Source organism: Rhineura floridana, chromosome 1 (assembly GCF_030035675.1).
Source record: "Rhineura floridana isolate rRhiFlo1 chromosome 1, rRhiFlo1.hap2, whole genome shotgun sequence".
In the NCBI taxonomy this organism is placed as follows: Eukaryota; Metazoa; Chordata; class Lepidosauria; order Squamata; family Rhineuridae; genus Rhineura; species Rhineura floridana.
In genome coordinates this window covers 120,176,341-120,196,071 of record NC_084480.1, presented here as the reverse complement: position 1 = coordinate 120,196,071, position 19,731 = coordinate 120,176,341, and the positions used below count along the sequence as shown (strand labels likewise).

General features: G+C 41.7%; 1 protein-coding gene across 11 annotated transcripts in view; it reads right to left on the bottom strand.

Annotated features, from left to right (window-relative positions):
• The window catches only part of ADAMTSL1 (ADAMTS like 1), an 815,531-nt gene that overhangs the window by 141,833 nt on the left and 653,967 nt on the right, over positions 1-19,731 (bottom strand). For all 11 annotated transcript variants that reach the window (XR_009763308.1, XM_061630623.1, XM_061630637.1 and 8 more), the window contains one exon: positions 1,543-1,844. Coding sequence is in view for 10 of the 11 variants with exons in the window: in XM_061630623.1 (XP_061486607.1) it covers positions 1,543-1,844 (302 nt within the window). In the remaining variant the exon portion in view is untranslated. The remainder of the gene's footprint in view (positions 1-1,542; positions 1,845-19,731) is intronic.

Below are 19,731 nucleotides of genomic sequence, written 5' to 3'. Positions count from 1 at the left end.
ATGCAGAGTGACGCAGGGGATATGGTTTGGTCCTGATGGGCCTTTTGCTGATGGTTGGAGGGGGAGGGGAAGGGAGAGGAGGAGGGTGGTGGGTGGGGTAGGCCTTGGCGCTGGCACTGATGGGCCTTTTGCTGGCTTTTGGAGGAGGAGGATGTCAGCGGAGGGGGTAGGTTTTGGCCCTGGCCCTGAAGGGCTTTTTGCTGGCTGTTGGAGAAGGAGGGAGAGGAGGAGGATGGCAGTGATGGTGGGGGGTAGTCCTTGGCCCTGATGGCCTTTTGCTGAGTGTTGGAGGGGGAGGGAGAGGAGGGAAAAGCAGGACCCCAATATGTATTTGTGGGGGTGATTGATGTTTTGCACCCAGGGCCGGTTCTAAAGGGCGGCCAAGTGGGGCACTGGCCGAGGGACCCTTAGGGGCCCCTCCGCTCCCCTTCCGCGATCCGCAGCAGGACTGCTGCCACGGACCACAGGGCAGGAGCTTCCACCTACCCGCCAGTCCCTCGCCCCACCTACCTGTCTCCTGCCTTTTAGCATTGCCCTTAATGACGATGGCAGCTGAGGTTTCCCTAAGGTGCTGAAGCCCCTGCTGCCATCTTGGTTGATGGTAGAGATGCGTGCACGTAGCACACATGCGTGGCATCAACCAAGATGGCGGCGGAGGCTTCATCCCCTTAGGGAAACTGTAGCTGCCAACTTGGTTAATGGCAATGCTAAAAGGCAGGAGACAGGTAAGTGGGGGCGTGCGTGGGGGCAGAGGTACGCGGGGGGGCAGAGGTACGTGGGGGACAGAGGCATGTGGGCACGCACACACACTGGAGCCCAGGGCAAGCTGATGCCCAAGGGCCCCGGCATGCCTGGGGCCGCCCCTGTTTGCATCTAACCAGATGAAGCTTGAGAGAAAAGAGTGGTCACTGTGTTATCTCTCTCTCTCTCTCTGTCTGTCTGTCTGTCTGTCTGTCTGTCTGTCTCTCTCTCTCTCTCTCTCTCTCTCTGTGTGTGTGTGTGTGGCCAGGCAAAAGGAAAGAGTTGTTTAAAAGAGTAAGGGACTTTGCAATTTCTTTAGTAAAAGTGCAATGTTTAAGCATCCACAGAAATTTTCAATGCAGGAGGATGGGAATAACACCAGACCTTGGCCACACCCCCATGGCCTCATTGATTATGCCCCTGTGACCTCATAGCAGCCCCACTAGTTTTAGAGGCGACCAGCCACCACTGGTGCTAGGGCTAGGCACTATACATATTAAAAAACAAAACAAGTTCTTGCCAGTTTCTTGCAGTCTACAGACAAGAGAAGGGAAAGGAGTAATTAAAAGAAATAAAACAGTTTAAAATATCAAGCTTCATGCTATGAGATGGACTGAGATTAAGTTAGTTCAACTTTAAGTTCCAAAGAAATCAATGAGACAAGATAGTCATGACTTAAGACCCACTGATTTCAGTGAGTGCAATTAACTTAGTCTTGATGCATTCAAATGATTTCTATTTTTGTCTATGGGGCAAAATTAAAAGCAAGTGAAACAAATAAACTGAAAAATCATAACTCACCTCCTCCACAAGACTCAGAGCACTCTGTGAAGCCCTCATACTCCCAGTCATAGAGTTCATCAAAATCCTGTGAGGCACCATAGAAAAGATCAGCCTCTTCACGACTATATTCGCCAGTCTCCCCATTGCAAGGACCACCATAACAAGCTTGTTTGAAGGTTGGCTTGGGCCCTTCACATTCATCAATGGGCAAATCAGCCACAGCTTGAGAGAAAAACAGCAACACCTGGCACTTCACCACGCGCACTTGGATTCCTACCCCACAGGTCACACTGCAGGTAGACCAGGCCTCAGGAATAAACCTATGTCAATAAAGTGAGAAAGAGCAAACATAAGAATCATCTCTCAGAGATACCTGGGCCTCTCTGATTGAGGTGTCAGAAATATAAAGGAGCTTTCAAGAAGGATAGAAAGTTCAGACTTCAAACATACAAAGTCCAAGACTCCCTGATAATGAAAAAACTCTGAAGGGCTCATTCCATTCACAGAAGGAACTGAGATTCAGGGGAGCCATCTGATGAAGAAGGGGTGGGGGAAGATACAATTTGTGCCAATTCCCCCTTCAGACACTTACGCCAGTCCCTATAATGTTACAGAGAATCCCTCAAGTCTCTGAAGCAGCTTTTTAGGGGTTTGTAAAGGGAAGAGGACATGGTGAAAATTGCATTCCCTTGACTGGAAGCATCCTGTGAGTGAAGGTCTGTTCAAATGTAAAGAAAGCTGGTCTTCTTCCTCACTGCATATGGGACAGATAACCTTAAAGAAAGTCCAGCCTCATAATTTTATTATTTCATGGATTCCTCTTATGTGTTTTACCCAAAACATGACTGCAAGTTAATGCAGTCCAAAATCACTTTATTATTAACAAATTCATGCAGAACACCCTGTTAGACAAAAATACGGATATGTGCATAAACCACATGCTCAAAGTGAGAGCAAAAAAGAGAAATGTATAGCCTGTAAGGAAACTCTTCCAGGGGATGACATTTGCTGCATGAACTATAATCTACTCATTATCAATCATTTCACTGCACACAGTAATTCATAACTGAAATGCAGGAAATAACATCAGGAAGTTATATTTTTTCTGTTTCCTAAACAGATATTTTGCATTTTGAGTTATGAGCCTAGAAGGGTAAGGATATGCAATGTAATAAGTTGCTTCAAAGGCATAAAGAGAACCCGTGGAGCTGAGAGCAATAAAACATACAAGGTTGCCATTAGAAAGTCAACATTTACTAATAACAACCATATTTTAAAATTTGGTGATAGTGCTGCTTTGCTGAGAAAGAAATACTTAATATATGCTTATGAGCTGCTCCTCAGTTGTTTCTGCTGTTGTGCATTGCTTTTTCTGTAGTACTTTTGTATTTTATTGATGGACCTTATTATGACTTATAATGGTATTGTTTCAATTTATTGTATGTTTCTGAAGATATCTTCTTTAACTTATTGTTTGACTATATGAATTTTGTTTTGTAACATTATGTAACTTTTTCATGTTGTGAGCAGCCTTGAGCAAAGACTACTTAGAAAAGCAGCATACAAATAAACCATGATGATGATGGCACAAAAATTGTAACAAAAATACATTCCAACCTTATTCATCTATGAGGAACTCTTGGCTAATCAGAGTTACGGTAAATGGAAGCGCTGGTTACAAAGGGTTACGATACCAGAATTAGTAAGAAAAATATCATTTGAATCTAGATTATCAGGATCACTGTGGTCAACTTAGTTCAGATTCTATGAATCCCAGTGAATTAACATGGGAAGGAACTTAGCATTTAAATATCAACTGGATCAAATGGAGGTTCCATACACTGAAATCATTCCATCTATTTCTAATGTTCAGGCTGTTAGTGCTGTTGGTTATGTAACCACAACAGCATTACCCACATACAAGAGGGAGATATCAGTAGGCTTGAGAGAACTGCATTTGCAGAAGTACACACATACAAAAAATACTTAAGGGGGAGGATCCCCAAAACAGCCTAATGAAGCCTGAGCATACTGAATGGCCACAGAATGCTGAATGTTGGGGGTGGTAGAAAATGGGGGAGGAGGGAACAGAAGGATGGACTGGAGTGGTTTGAATTTTTGAAAGCAGTTCTCCACACTGCAACATTTTGTTGCAGGTCCCACTTGTAGACATCTATTTTTTTTGTTGCTGGTAAAATGAGATGACAGTTATATTCATGCCCTGCTCATGAACTTCATGAGGCAACTGGAAGCATAATTGCAAGGCAATTGTGATCTTATGCACAGGAAGCTGTTGGTGGAGGGGGGGGAACATTCAGACATACTGTACTGCTTCTTATGATGATTACAGATGACATCCATGATGAAAAGGCAGATCATAACACTGTTTAGACCAGACCATTGCAACTTATGACCAACTAGTCCAAACCACCAGCCAGACATTGCTATGAAATGTGCCCCCCCCAAACCATTTTGTCTTTCATAACAGAAACCTGAAATAGTACCCTGGATTTAAGTGCCTGTGATAATTAACAGGAAGATTACTTGCCACATTTTGAATCCCTTCAAGCCCTAATATCAAAACTTTAATCAATACATATTTTTTATAAAAAGATCTAGGCTATAAAGATAGCATGTAGCTTGTATTGTAGAGGTTAATAACTGAAATTCATATATCCAGATTGGATAACACATATCCATACTTTCCTTTACAGTATACCCTTCAAGTAATTGTTCATTACTGTACGTAAAGTAAGACCTTGATTACACTTGTGCATAATTAAAAAAGAGTATATGGATGGAAGAAAGGATGTTTCATGACTTGTTTCAGTTATGATTCATGTTATGCTACATACTGTTAGTGAACACCTGGAATGCAAATGACATTAATATGGGATTGTACCACTTCAGAATATAGGTTGGGGATTGTATGTTTGAATGGTTGCCCGTATAAAAAACATGCAACATATAAGCGCACAATTGCCTTGCAAGATTCATATAGCGAATCATCCTGTTTCCAGATGCTTCAGGAAGTTCACAAGCAGCATATGAATAAGACAGTCACCCCTTCTCAGCATTCAAGTGAATACCACCTCAGTGTGCGGATGCACCATTTGCTGTCATGGGTAATAGCTGTTGATAGGTCAATCCTCCACAAATTTGTCTCCTCCTGCTTGCGGTCATTGCTGCATTTGGTAGTGACCAGTTCCTTGTTAATTGAGCTCTGTGTGAAGTATATACGTTCTTCCTTTCTATCCAGAGCTCAACGGTTTCACTGGATAAGCCTAGTTCTAGTATTATGAACCTGAGAGAAAATATTCTCTTTATTCTTTCTCCATAACATTCATAATTTTATATATTTATCATCATATATTTTCCTTATCATTTCATATCATATATGTGACAAAAACACAGCACTATATATATATATTTATAGAGAAATTGGATCAAAAACATACTGCACAAGCTGCTATATGGAAACGCAACCCCCTTGAGTGTTATCCTGGACTGTCTTCCACGGCAGCCACTTCCATGAACTCCCCAACTGCCTTGTCATCTCGGGTTAGCTGCTAGAGGAATAACTCAGATTTGTGAGTGGTGCCCATATCTTTGGATCATGGCTAATGCTACCTAGCAAATTGTTCAAAGATCTTAAAAAAAAAAGACATTGTCCCCAGTTAAACTTTAATTTGGTACTTCTTGAGCATCCAACTAAAATACCACATCATCTTCCTGTTTGATGTGAAGTTTTGCCCAATTGTTTTATAAACTCTTCTTCTCCCTGCAGATGGGAAGATCTGAGTCCTTTCAACTTATAAAAATGAACATGCTTCAAATTTAACATTTATGGTCAGGAATGTGGCTCAGATAAAGATCATCTCATTTATAATATAAAAACATTCTATCATCTTTCTATCAAAATATATGCTATTTTAAACATATATTAGTGAGAATGTCCACATTTTGTTTTGGCGTGGAACAATCACATTAATTTATCTTTAAAATTCTCAAAAGCAAAATGGAGCAGTAGATAGCCAAAGCTTCGAGAGAGAAGTGGCAAGAGAAATAGTCAAGGCAGGAAAAGAGCACATAACGTGATCAGACAACCAGGAGGGACTTTCCCCAATTGTTTCAAAGATGAATGGACCACAACAACAGAAAGCATACGTCTAAAGAGATAGTTTGGCTGACAGAAAGCAGTGCAAAAACTAGGAGCAGAAAGTATTTGTAGATAATATCAAGAGTAATATGCCTATAACTAACATCCTGCTGACAGCCCTTTCCTCAGTTCTTCCATTGCACCTGTAACTGTCTCCTTTTCTCCTCTCTTTCATCTATACATGGAATATTCAAAAGGCTTCAGCTACACTATCTCATTGTAGCAATTTCCAGAGAGATAGCCGTAATAGGCTTATGCAGCAAAAACAACAAAGAGTCTTGTGGTACCTTAAAGATTAACAAATTTATTATAGCATAACCTTTTGTAGGCTACAGTCCACTTCATTAAATGCATGAAGTGTTATCCTGAGCTTCTGTAATCAGGCCTGGCACCAGCAGGCAACCAAGTTGGGCACTGGCCAAGAGCCCCTGTGGGGCCCTTCCTTAAGATGGGAGGGTGGAGCTCCTGCTCCGTAAATCACACCAGTGTTGGGTTGAGGGGCCCAATGACCCAACGTTGCTGTGGACTGCAAAGAGGGAGCACCACTCTCCCAGAAAATACCCCTCACTCAAGCATCGCAGGCTTAAATAGCCCCACCCACCCCAACTACCTCATATGTTGCTGTGTCAGCATGCTAATGTGTTGCACAAAAACACCTGCCATCACCCAAGATGGTGGTTGGGTCATCCCTAAAGGGTTGATGCTCCTGCTGCCATTTTGGGTGATGGCAGGTATGTGTGCACAGCATGCTAGAGTGCTGACATAGCAACAGAAAAGGTAGGTGGGGCAGATGAGCCTATGTAAGCCCATGCCACCTGCATTGGAAGGGGGTGTTAGGGAGCATGATGACATGGGCCTGAGGCAGTCTGGTGCCAGCCTTGGCTTTAATGTCTATAACAACCTTGTAAAGTAGGTCAGCATTATAATTATCATATTGCAGAAGAATAGCTGAGTGAAAAAGATTATCTTCTTGCCTAAAAGCAAGCTACTCAGTACACAACAGAAGGGAGATTTCAGGATTTTCCAAACTACACTCTTGAAAGCCATCACACTCCATTGGCTTTTTAAAGCATTTAACATGTTTAAATTGAAGCAAAGTTGTTGTTCTTTGCAGTACTCAAAAATCAATTCCAAAAGTGTTTCTGATTGGGACCAATTTGTGCTACCAATTATTTGCTCTATCATTATTTACATGTTAATTGTTAATAATACATTTATACCCACTATTCCTGCAATGACCTCAAGGTAGTGAATACTTTCTATTTTATCCTCATAACAACCCTGTGAGGTAGGTTAGATTGAGAGATAGTGATTGGCCTGAGGTTATCCACTGAGCTTTATAGCTGAGTGGGAATTTGAACCCTGGTCTCCCAACACTCTAACTACTACACCAAACACATCTCTTTTTGACTATCATGCCTCTTTGATAGTCACTTCCTGGTGGACATCCACAGGATGTCCTTTTTGTGGAAGGGTTCATTATGTGCAATTGCCAAGCCAGAATATCAATTTGAAAGATAGATAGATGATAGATAGATAGATAATATCACAATATGCAGCAATTTGATGTGCCCCAATATCTGTGGAATATAACTTAGAAGCCTACTTTGGTGCTAAGTGATAATTTATTAACTAATTAGTAATTAATAAGACTGGAAAAGTAGGAACACCTGAAATATTAGAATGTATCCTAAATAACAAGTCCATTTTCACATATTTTTAAATAAATTATTTAATTATTAATTCTATGGGTGGTATTCAATTATGTGCACCCTACATCACCAAATTTGCTCTGGAAGGTCAGGGGAAAACCCAGAACAGATTTAGGGGGTATGTGGGGCAGACACAGAGGCGGAGAGGGGAAAATCCACTAGCACTAGTTCAAGTTCTTCTGCTAGTGGAAGAGGTTTGTTGAATACCACCCCATGTGTTTGTCAACCATTTAAACAACTGGTAAAAGCCAATGGGTTGTAACCAATGACAGGCGCCTCCAGACTGTCCGTATTTTTCAGGAAGGATTCAATTGCACACCAGAATTTTAGGTTTGCTGAATTAAAGCACTCTATCACACTAGCACAACAAATGTACTTAACTGCCCCCTGCCTTTTTGTGGTTTCAAAAGCGATGACGGAATGCACTGAAATTCTTAACAGGAAGACATATAAACACCCCACAAGAAAATCAGGGTGAATGCTCATTGCCATATAACTTCCCTATACAAATCAGAATGAATGCTCAATACAAACTGGATATAATCTTAACTTCTGTATAGGGATGGGAGAAATCCAATTCAGTTCGCAATAAAGGCAAACCCTAATTCACATTTTCTGAAACAATACAGAAACACAGCCACCCTTTGAAATTCACACTTCTCCAAATTTTGCAGTGCAGTTTTCCGGTCAAGTACTGTGTACAAAAATGCATATACTAGGGTAATGTGTGCATATAAATGCATATATTAACAAAAATAACATAAATGCATTATATTAGGGAAAACTGCTTTGCAAAACTGCTAGGTAAAATTGCATACAAAAATGTGTATATTGGGAGAAATTCACACTAAAAAGCTGTCCCATTCAGAGCGGGATCCACGAGGCTGAGACGCAGGTGTAATTAATTCTTGTTTTATTAGAGTAATGGATACATCAGGCTCAATGTCAGAGGGAGATTGCTCTCCTGGCACCTCCCGAGAACTGCTAGGCAGTGGGGGAAGGAGCGTGCCCTCCGGAGCAACTTCCAACAGCTCCTTGTCTTGGTCTGGGGGTGGGGTACGCCCTTCTTCAGAGAGAGCGCCATCCATGGGAACTGACCCTGGCTCCAACTCACTCCCACATCCCTTATCCTGCGGAGACTCAACAACTCCTGGATCTACCGCTCCTTCTGACAGCTGGGGACCCTGAAACTCATGCCTTCCCCCTTCCTGGCCCCCGCCGAGGAGCTGAGGCCCAACAAAAGCTGATGAATTTTCATGAGGACTTTATTTAAAACATCACAAACTGATATGGAAATCTGGAGAACTGAACTGAAGATTGGAAAAAAGAGCAACTGAGAGTAACTGAAATTGATATATTTGCCCGTCCCTACCTCTGTGTAATGTTTGTGCAGGCAAATCAGGATGACTGCTCAATAAATAGGTTATCTGGAGGGGTCCAAAGTCATTGTGCGAGTGAAACAAATTCCATAGTATAAGTATATGCTGCTGTGTGAAGAAATACTTTTTTTGTCTGTCCTGAATCTTCCAACATTCAGCTTTGTTGGATGCTCCAAGATTCTAATATTATGAGGAAGGGAGAAAAACCATCTCCACTTTCTCATTAGTTGGCCATCCTTCTGGGAAGGGGGAGGTTTAGAATATTATCAGAAGCTTCCAAGGGCCAAACTAGATTAGAGATGCTGGATTAATTTGATGTTTGTGAATCTAGTATGAGCTGACATGATCTCGTCACCTCTAGGACTAATGTGTGGATCTGAACATGAGTTTTCCAGTGGCTTTCACACTTCCCCAATTTCTGATACAATTCATGACTATAAAATATCAATCTATGTTTGGAAATGTATATTTTTGGAGAAAATACATTTAAAACTAGAATTTGAAGGCAGAGTTTTAAAAAATAGATTAATACAGAAATGCTATGGCCTTATATGGAAATGGGACACATGTGAAAGTGGCCGATTCCCCCATTTCTAAACTAGACATGACAGTGCACAGGTGGCTCCCCCTCCTCTCACTAACATCTAAGCAGAGCCTACTCATGGGTGCCAGCAGGGTGATATTTTGTGAAGGGATTCAAGTACTTACTGCAAGTTTAGGTTTGCACAGTTAAAGTGGACCAAGTGCCACAAATCCACTTTTTAAAAAAGAGGACTTTTTGTGGTTAGGACAGTGTTGGGGAGATGCACTGAAAACAGTTGGATGAATGAATGATTCATAGGAAGAGGTATAAACTCCCCACAACCAAATCAGAATGTATGCTCAATGTCGTATAACCACCCTGCAAACAAACCAGAAAAAAAATGCTCACTAAAGACCGGATATAGTCTAAACTCTGTGTAAGCTTCGTGCAAGCAAACCAGACTAGATGCGGAAAAAATGGGTCATCTGGAGGAGCCCGAACTCCAGTAACCATGATGCTCTATGCTTCTCCGATGCCTATCATTCAATGAGTTGGGGGGGGGGAGAAACATAGAATGATGATGATGATGATGCTTTCTTGAAAATGCGACCCAAAGCGATTTATAACAATAATAAAACACTTAACACCAATTGTAACAAACCAATACTACTACTATTATTAAACACCTAAAATACATCAGCACTGATAAAAGACAGGTCTTACAAAACCTGCCATACTAAAAGAGGCCGCCAGTACCTGAAGCCCTTCAAATTAAGGGACAAAAGCTTGGATAAAAAGGAAGATTGTTGTCTGGCACCTAAAAAAATTAACTATGGTGCCAGCTGTGCCCCCTGGGGGAGCATTCCACAAGCGGGGAGCCACCACTGATAATATAGGGACACACTGTTATCTCAAGAGTGAGGAAGAAGCTAGATGCCAGGCTGACATTTTTGGTGGCAGCCATTTGTTTATTATCACTTCTACTTTGTACTTGAGGTCCTAAAAAAAATCATGAAAAGCTGGTTTGCTACTTACTGAAGCACCTCAGGAAGAATGAACATGGATATTGAGAACAATAAGATGAAGATAAGAGTGCTTCCTCATATCTGAAAATAACCCCCGTGTATGGTTCCTTACATATATTTAGTAGAAAATCTCACATTTCTAAGAATGGCGATAAGCAAACTTGCTTGAACATTTAGTAATGATTGCTGGGCGATTCTAGACTATTGGCCTTTCTGCAGATACTCTGTTCCCTGTGGGTTCTACTCAAATAGATGCATGTCATGAATTTCCTTTTGTTCTTTACTGAATCAGCCCCATCACTTAGCTGATGCCATCTGGTATCCAGATATATACAGTTTGTCCTTTTTACTTCTTTGTTTTAGTTTTACAGCTCACACCAGGTTATTCATGGCAAAATGTTAAATGCTGGATATCATGTTAACATACAAAAGTGTTTTTCAAGAGTTACAAAGTGAAATCTTTTACATACCTCCTTCCCTCCCCCCATCCCCCCATCCCCTCCCCTCTGCAAACTCTCCAGCAAAACAAATCAGATGAAAACTAATGGGTCTCTGACTCTGATTCCAGTTTGGGTAATGGAATATTAAATCAGGCCCCAATGAAGAAGTGGAACATGAGGATAGCCAAGGTCTGAATGATCTCTATCGCATACTGTACCTTCCAAACATCAATGTGATAATGTAGCAAGAAATAGGGCCATCAGGAGTTTATGAGTACATTTTACTCACTGGTGGATTTATTCTTTGCAGCTCCTTTTATAATCTATACTTCCTACAGTTGCATTTGAAAGTAGTATCCAAGGGAGCATAATTCCTACCTAAAAGGCTATATATAATGCTAACAATGTGGTCTCTCTTTCTCATGTTTTTATTATTTCTGTGGTCACTGGAGGATAAAAAGTGATGCATGTCAGGACGCTGCTGAGGTTTAAGTTGCTCCTCTGACCTTATCCAATCTAGACTTATAGGGCATTGCCTCAAGCAATCTACAACACAGCAAAATATATTATTACTCCCATTTTACAGCTGAGGAAACAACTCTGAAAAGTGAGCAGATCAGCTGAATAAAAAGGTGATTATAAGTACAAATAAAATTATACAGCCACAAGAGTGACTGTATACTATAGCCAGCGGGGATTTTTCACATTCCACAATGTTAAATTGAAAATACCCCCATGCGATTCTGATGCTTCCCATAAACTCATTTCAAAACAAAACCTTACAAAACTTATAGTCCTGAACTCAGAAATGCTTGCTTAACAACTCTCTCAATTTTCATGGCGATACACAAAACAGTCAGAGAGAATTGAGAGTTCAAAGTCTAAAGAGAGAGAGAAAAAAAACCCAGAGCACTTTTGGACTTTTTTCTGTCAGAGTTCTCATAACCTGTTGAAATTCATTAAAAATCAGCCGTGTTCACAGAGGACCTGTAATCCTGTTACTGATCTTGCCCCATACTCTGACCTTCATCTTCTACAGTTTAAAAGTTAAAAAATGCCTGCCTGATTTCTAATTAATTTAAATGTTTTTGCATTGAACTGAATGATGTTGGGCATGCTCAGTAAGAACCAACTGTCAGTGTTCTAAAACCCAGACTCACAGCTGTTTGCTTGCTTAATCAGGGGGCCACACCAACACCAGACTTTGATTTCACGTGTGACAGTCATGGCTTCCCCCACAGAATCCTGGGAAGTGTAGTTTGTGAAGGGTGCTGAGATGAAACTGCTATTCTCCTGGCCAGAGTACTTTAACAGTCAGCTGCTCTGATTGAAGCTCTGTAAGGGGAACAGGGCATCTTCTAGCAACTCTCAGCACCTTTCACTAACTACACTTCCCAGGATTCTTTGGGAGAAGTCTTGACTGTCTAAAGTGAAATAAAGGCCTGGTGTGGATGTGGCCAGAGACAGCTTTGGTTTAAATTTGGTTGGGAGGCTACATGCGCCTGCTGTAGAATAAAAAGGTGGGGGAAACACTGAAAAGCAATAATACTGTTCCCAATATTTTCCTTTTGGAAAGGAAAGGGGCTTCCCCTCTGCCCAGAGCCCATCCATCCAATCTCCTCCCCTCCCCCTCCTCCTACCCTCCCTGCCCCTCCCCCAGGTCAGTGTTGGACTACAACCTGGGAGACCAGGATTCAAATCCCCACACAGCCACAAAGCTCACTGGGTGACCTTGGGCCAGTCACTGCCTCTCAGTGTCAGAGGAAGGCAATTGTAAAACCACCTCTGATACCGTTTTCCATGAAAACCCTATTCATAGGGTTGCCATAAGTTGGAATCGACTTGAAGGCTGTCCATTTCCATTTTCAAACATGATTGCACAGAAATAAATCCCACTGAACTCAAAAAGTATGCAACTGATCAAACCCCCTCCCTTCTCCTCCCTCCTACCCCCTTCCTCTTGCCCCTCCCCTCCCCTTCCAATCCCCTCCCCCTCCAATCCTCTCCTTCCCCCTCCCCTTGGTCAGTTTTACCTATCTTAAGCATATTTGCACGGGAGTAAATACCACTGAACTCAATAAGCATGCAAATGATCAAACCTGCCCTCCCCTGCCCCTTCCTTTCCCCCTCCCCCTCCAATCCCCTCCTTTCGCTCCCCTCTCCCTTTCTCCTTCCCTCTTCTCTCCCCTTCCCTGCTCCTCCTCCATGGTCAGTTTTACATATCCTAACCATGATTACATAGGAGTAAATCCCATTGAAATCAATAAGCATGCAAATGATCAGACCTGGCTTTCCCCTCCTTCCCCTCTCCTCTCTCTTCCTCCTCCCCTCCCCTCTTCCTCCTTCCTCCTTCCCTGCCCACTCCAGCTGTCCCTCCCTCCCCCCAGTAAGTTTTACCTATCCTAAGCCTGATTGCATGGGAGTAAATCCCACTGAATTCAATAAACATGCAAATGATCAAACCTGTCCTTCTTCTCCCCTCCCACTCCTTCCTGCTTCCATCCCCCCTCCTCCCCTTTACCCTCCCCATCCTCTGTGGTTAGTTTCACCTATCCTAAGCATGATTGCAGGGGAATAAATCCCACTGAACTCAATAAGCATGCAAATGATCAGTCCATTCTCAGCAAGCTTGCACAGGATCCAATTTCTTACCTCCCGGATTAAAAAGCAAAGAAATTTACTAATAGGCAAAAAACCTTGCAGTTTAAGAATGTACCTATAGCCCACAGATATGTCTATCAAACTTTAAAAAGCAGGGAAATTGGGCAGCTATAGTGAATGCACCAGGGGAGCAGGAGACCTGACCTCCTCTCTGAGATATTGGACTGCCCTACAAATTGGTCAAAATGCAAACACAATTTTGGTTGGACTTTCACAGTCCAATCCACTTCCTGTATAGCTTGGAAGAATTTGGTAACATGTGCCTCTGAGCATATGGTGAATTGTTGCAATACCTGCAATCAGCCCAGATAATAGAAAGAAGACATGTACTGTGCTGATCTTGTTTTAGCAGGGAGGAAGCAACATTATTAAGACACCTGACATAGTTCAGATACAGTAGGCGCCCGCTTCCCAGCGCTCTGCTTCCCGGCGTTCCGCTAATGCAGCGGGTTTCCTCCCCTCTTTAAAAGCCGCTTTTGCGGCATTTTGCAGCATTTTCACGTCATTTTTGCGCGATGCGCCCCATTAAAGTCAATGGGGTTCCACCTTACGGCGATTTCCGCTTTATGGCAGGGGTCCGGAACGGAACCCGCCGTATAAGCGGGGCCCTACTGTAGTCACTTTAAATATGTCTGATTTCCTTTGCAATTTTAGTGAAGTTTCCTATAGGAAATCATTTTCTTTTGCTTTTATTTCTGTGAATATGTGAAGTACAGCAACACTTTGCAAAATTTACACTAAAAAACTCCAAAAATAATTGTGGAATAATGGCACTGACTATTCTGCAGAATAGTCTCCAGTGGACATCAGGAGTGTCTAAGTTTGTACAAGATAAAACAGTGGGAGGTGAAATATATTCTAGTAAAATTCTTGGTGTGCTTTATGTTTTTAATTGACCATACCCACCCTTCTTTAAATGAAGTGGTTTAAACATAGCAGGCTGAAAACATGCATCTTGGGCAGAGCAAGTTTGTTTTTCCCAACCGCTAGAGTCATTGCTGAAGTAGCAACATATTGTAATCAGCCTGATTTTACATAAACTGCAGTTTCAGATTCAACTGTTAATGCACCCAAAGTAGAAATAGAACATAACCTCCAATTTTAAACACAAAAGGCTGTCCTTGCCATCATATGACACTGGCCAATAAAAAGGCTTTGAAATTAATAAAAATAAATTTGACACAGGTTTCTGGGATGAATAATGAGAGAAATAAAACTTTCTAGATTAGATTCTCTGTAGAAACAACAGTAACACAGGAATGAAGCAAAGTAAGAAGAACACCAACAAACATACAAACATGTAATCTTTGGAGATGGCAGGTGTTGCCACCACTCACCATATGCTCAGAGGCAGATGTTACCAAATTCTTCCAAGCTATACAGGAAGTGGATTGGACAGTGAAAGACCAACCAAAATTGTGTTTGCATTTTGACAACTTTGTAGGGCAGTACAATATCTCAGAGAGGAGGTCAGGTCTCCTGCTCCCCTGGTGCATTCACTATAGCTGCCCAATTTCCCTGCTTTTTAAAGTTTGATAGAAATATCTGTGGGCTATAGGTACATTCTTAAACTGAAAGGTTTTTTGCCTATTAATCTCTTCTTAATTCTTGGATTCCTTTCAAAAAGTAAGACAGTGGTCAGAGATTAATGAGCACTCTTCGGAATGAACATCAGATTGTTAAAAGAGCTACTTTAAATACAAATGAAAATGTAATATGATGCCATATTACTGAGCTTGCACACTGGCTTAGACAATGCTTTTAACAATTGTAGTATGAAGTGATACTTGGCCTACATCCATAGATGGAGTTCACCAAGGCCAGATTAGATAAATTGACACGTGGGACCTGCAACATAATGTTACAGTGTATCCCCATTCCCCAGAAGGGCTGTAATTCGGGCTCCATCCAGCATGGAATTGTGCACTGTCCAGGCCACTCAGGAAAGGGATGGGAAGAAGGAAAAATCAAGGATATTTTATTCTCCTTGCCCTTCTCCTGATGTGCTGTTAGTACTTAGACATCTATTCAATGTGTTGACATATTAATCAATTAACAGAGTAACCTTATGCATGTTTAGTCAGAAACAAGTCCCACTGTGTTCACTGGCAAGTGTGCATATGATTGCAGCCTAAAGGGTCTAAGAGATGTTCTTTGGAGGCATGCTTTAATCTTCATTAAAAAAAGTAGAGCATTAAGATCCTTGCAGTCTAGAACTCTAAAGAAGTTTTAATATGAGTCATCTGTCTTGTTTCTAATAGTGATTGGCAATAGAAGTCAACCCTTAATTTAGCTGTTTTGCACAGGGATCATATTGCTGATTATTCTCATATAGTACTGTTGCCTTTGGAAGGTTTGTAGACAATAGGCTTATAAAAATGAACTGTAATGGGAGAAGGAGCTAAGGTGCAGTGAATTTAGCCTCCTTAATTTGGGGGGGGAGATATTCAAAGTAATTCAGGTGGAGAAAAGGCTGTGAGTACCTTGGGTAGATGAGTATCTTAGTATGATGAGTGGCAGTGGCAGCTTGTATATGTGCATGCAGGGCAGGGGAGTTTGATGGTCAGTGTCTCCCACTCCCAAAAGATGTCCCCTAACCACACAAAACACTTTACTTTGCTCCCCCAACCACACAAAGAAAGGGGAGGGGAATAAAAAGCTGTTGCTGTGACCTACTACACCTAAGGGCACCTCTTTAAATATTTTTGGCCCTATCCCTGAAAATTGATGAAATGCTGTCCCCACTTCATCCCCTGCTGTAAATGGGGTAGTAAAGTATGTCTGGCAACTTCATTGTACAGTTTTAGGTGAATGCTGAAGATGCACCTCTCGACCCTGGCCATGGACACCTGAGACATATTTTTAGGACCCACCTTTGTGATATTAGGTTGTTTTAAATTGTTTTAAATGCTGTTGCATTAAAATTGCTACAACCCACCCTGGGACCTTTGGGTGAAGGGTGGGTAATAAATGTTTGTTGTTGTTGTTGTTAGGGTATTTCACAACAAGCCAAAGATAACAAATATATCTTCTTCCAACAAACAACCCTTAATTCACCACAACACTGCAAAATATTTTATTTTACAGAGTTGTTTCTCCATTTTACAGCTGGGGAAACAACTCAGTAAACAGCTCTGTTGAATAAAAAGTTGCTTATAAGTACAAAAGAAATCTTCTAAAGTTCTTGGATTCCTTTCATTTTTTCAGTCCAATGCCTTCTATTATTCCTTCAGTCATATGGTCTTTGCAGTTGGTCCAAAATACTTTATAATTATATTCCATATTTTCTCTTCTCTCCCTTATGCCAGAACCCTTACAAAAATGTATCACTGTTTACAAATCTCTTGCGTTAACATTGTATAAAGCATGTAATAACTATACAACATAAAGCATATTGGGAGATTCTCTTCCTTATAAAGCAATGTCAAAATTAATTCTCAACATCCAGATCTAGCCTTTTGTCAAAAGGGCCACAAACACGCCTTTTTCTGGAACTGAAGCTCCTTCTAGCTTACTTTTTCAGTGCTCTCCAGCAGAAATATGGGCTACAATTCAAATCATCCTTTTCCAATGTAAGCAATGTGATCCCTATTTGACACACATGCTGACAGTGCTTTATTCCAATTATACAGCTGAAGGGTAATTATAGTTTAATGGTGGAGAAAAAGCTGCAAAAGTCCATATACGGGTTTTCAAATTAAAATAAATAAAAACAGATTCTGGCACTTGCCTATAAATGAACAAAAGGCACATATGAAACATATAATAGCACTGAAGTATTACTTCATCATGTAACTGTTGACAAATATATAGTTATACACAATATATAAAATATACATATAATTATCATCTTGAGTATAATATTGTATCTTTTCTTACTGTTCCCCACTGCTTCAATTATAACTCACTTGATTTATAGATTAGCCATGCCAGCATGGCAGCTTTTCTATATGGAAGACAAACTTTATGTGACGAAAATAGATGGTCAGTCAAAACCACCATTTTTTCCAGGAAGGCTAGATACAACACAGCTAGGAATGGGATCCACTTGTTGGTGCTTGCTCAGTTGCATTCCATTGAACTGGCAGGTGGTTCTGTTTCAGGTTAGTTATTTTTCCACTATCCTTTGCTTTCACTGTTCAAATTTTTCCTCTCCCGAAAAATAACAATATTGTTTTCAATGTTTTCCTTTCAGAAAGGAAAGGAAAAGGGCTTTCCCTCTGCCCAGTGCCCAACCACCCCTTTGTCTCCTCCCCTCCATCTCCCTGTCTTCCTTCCTTTCTCCCCCCCCCCAGCCCTGGGAGAAAAGGAGAGATCACTTTAATGCAAAGCAAAGACACAGGCATGTCAGTGTATCCTTAGCAAACCAACACACAAGCTAGTCAGTTTCACCTTAGCAAAGAACAGGCACAGTCATGTCAGTTTAAGATTGGGGAAGCAAACATACAGGCAGGTCAATTTTACATTAGCAAAGCAAAGACAGGCTGAGCAAAGCAAAGACTCAGGCTGCAAAGCAAAGATAAAGGCTTGTCAGTTTAACATTAGCAAAGTGAACACACATGTTGGTCAATTTCAGGTTAGCAAAGCAAAACCAGACTGGTCAGTTTCAAGTTAAAGCAAAGAGGTAGGCTGGTCAGTTTTACATTAGCAAAGTTCTATGAGTCTGTTTTTTTTTTTTAAAAAAATGGTCCCAGGAAAAGCCGGGGGAAATTGCTGCATTCAGGATCAGTCCACAAAGATAGTGAACCTGCAAACTATCAGAAATTTCAGCAAAATTCTTTCCCATCCCTAATCACAGCTCAATGTATTTTGGAATACAGGGTTCTTAAACCTTAATCTTAAACTTCCACATTTCCCCCTTCCTAGGGCAAGCTGAAGACATTTTGTTGCCTGAAGCAAAGGAGAAGACGGCACCCCCTCCTAATTCAATATACAGAACCCAACTGGGGTGGCACTGGTAATGGGGTAGAATCTTTCGCCACACCTGAGGAAGTAGGTCAAATTAGGGGGGCAAGGAGAGAGCATGTGGGAACAGAAGGAAATGGCTGGGGGCTGAGGAGGATCTACGACCTCAGGAAGTTCCTTCACTCTGCCTAATGGTAGGGCTAACCCTGTCCCTTTCATCAGAGTAGCAGTTTGGAGAAGGTGTAAGTGTAGTTGAAGAAACAGCAGGGGGGTGAAAATTAAGTGGCCCTTCCACTGTGCCACCACCTGATCCAATTCCCTCCTCCTGGCTTGGCTGCTTTTAAACAAAGACAAATATACTGGATGATCTCATTTCGTGTGGAATCTGGCTGTTATTAACATCCTGTGGGAAATCAAATCCCCCTTCGTTATTCTAGGAAGGAAAGGGCTGACCTTATGAGGAAGCCTTGCAGTGCTTGTTTTTTAATCTTCTCCCCCACAGGTCCGTTATAATATTTCAGCTGGGTAGATCAATAATACGGAAATCTGAGAAATCCACAGATGTGTTCTTTGAATTTGCACTGCACTTGCTTCTCAGTACCTGTTCATTTTCACACACAGACACACACAACTCAGACAATGTTGCTCCTCTGGTTTTGACTGGGGGCGAGTCTCCCACTTATGGACAGAGGAAAGATATGGGGGTGGGGGATATTGGGAGAAAGGTGGGATAGATGCCTAAATAAGATAGCTTCTCACTTTGCTTTGCTTTCTCGGCACAGCAATCCACCCCAAGGAACAGTAAAGAATGCCCTAGCCACTCTGCAGGGGGCTAAGCAGGAATTTTGTAGGTGCCCCTGAATGACCATGTATACGCTTTTTGATCTACTTTTTACTGATGATTTTTTAGGGTGGCTAGATTTCTCAACTAGCATATATACTTAGCTCATTGGCTTGTTTTAATTTGGTCACAACTGGCAGGTAGTGTGGGCTTCCAAACGGCTGAGAGCACCCTGAGGTACCTGAAGCGGGTTACAGGATGTTTATTCAATCCACCCCCCATTGCCATCTGGCTGGAATGGAGGGCAGCCTTTGGTCCCAGGAGACCTGTGCAATGAACGCTGCCAGAGGGGATGGGTTGAGAATTTTGGTCCACCTCTATGGTGGGCAGGTGATGAACAGTACAGATCTGCAAGTTTCTTGGATCTGGTGCCTTGTGCCAGAGTTGTATTGTCCAGCAGGGACTAGTGAAAACTCTTCCAACAGTCTCCTAGGCTAGAAGGTTGGCCACACTTGTCCTGAATCTACTTATGCTCAGTGCAGACCCTAGTTATCCAGTTAATAAATTTGTGACTCTTATCCCAGACAATTGTCTCATGTTGTCATTCCAACCTATTCACTGT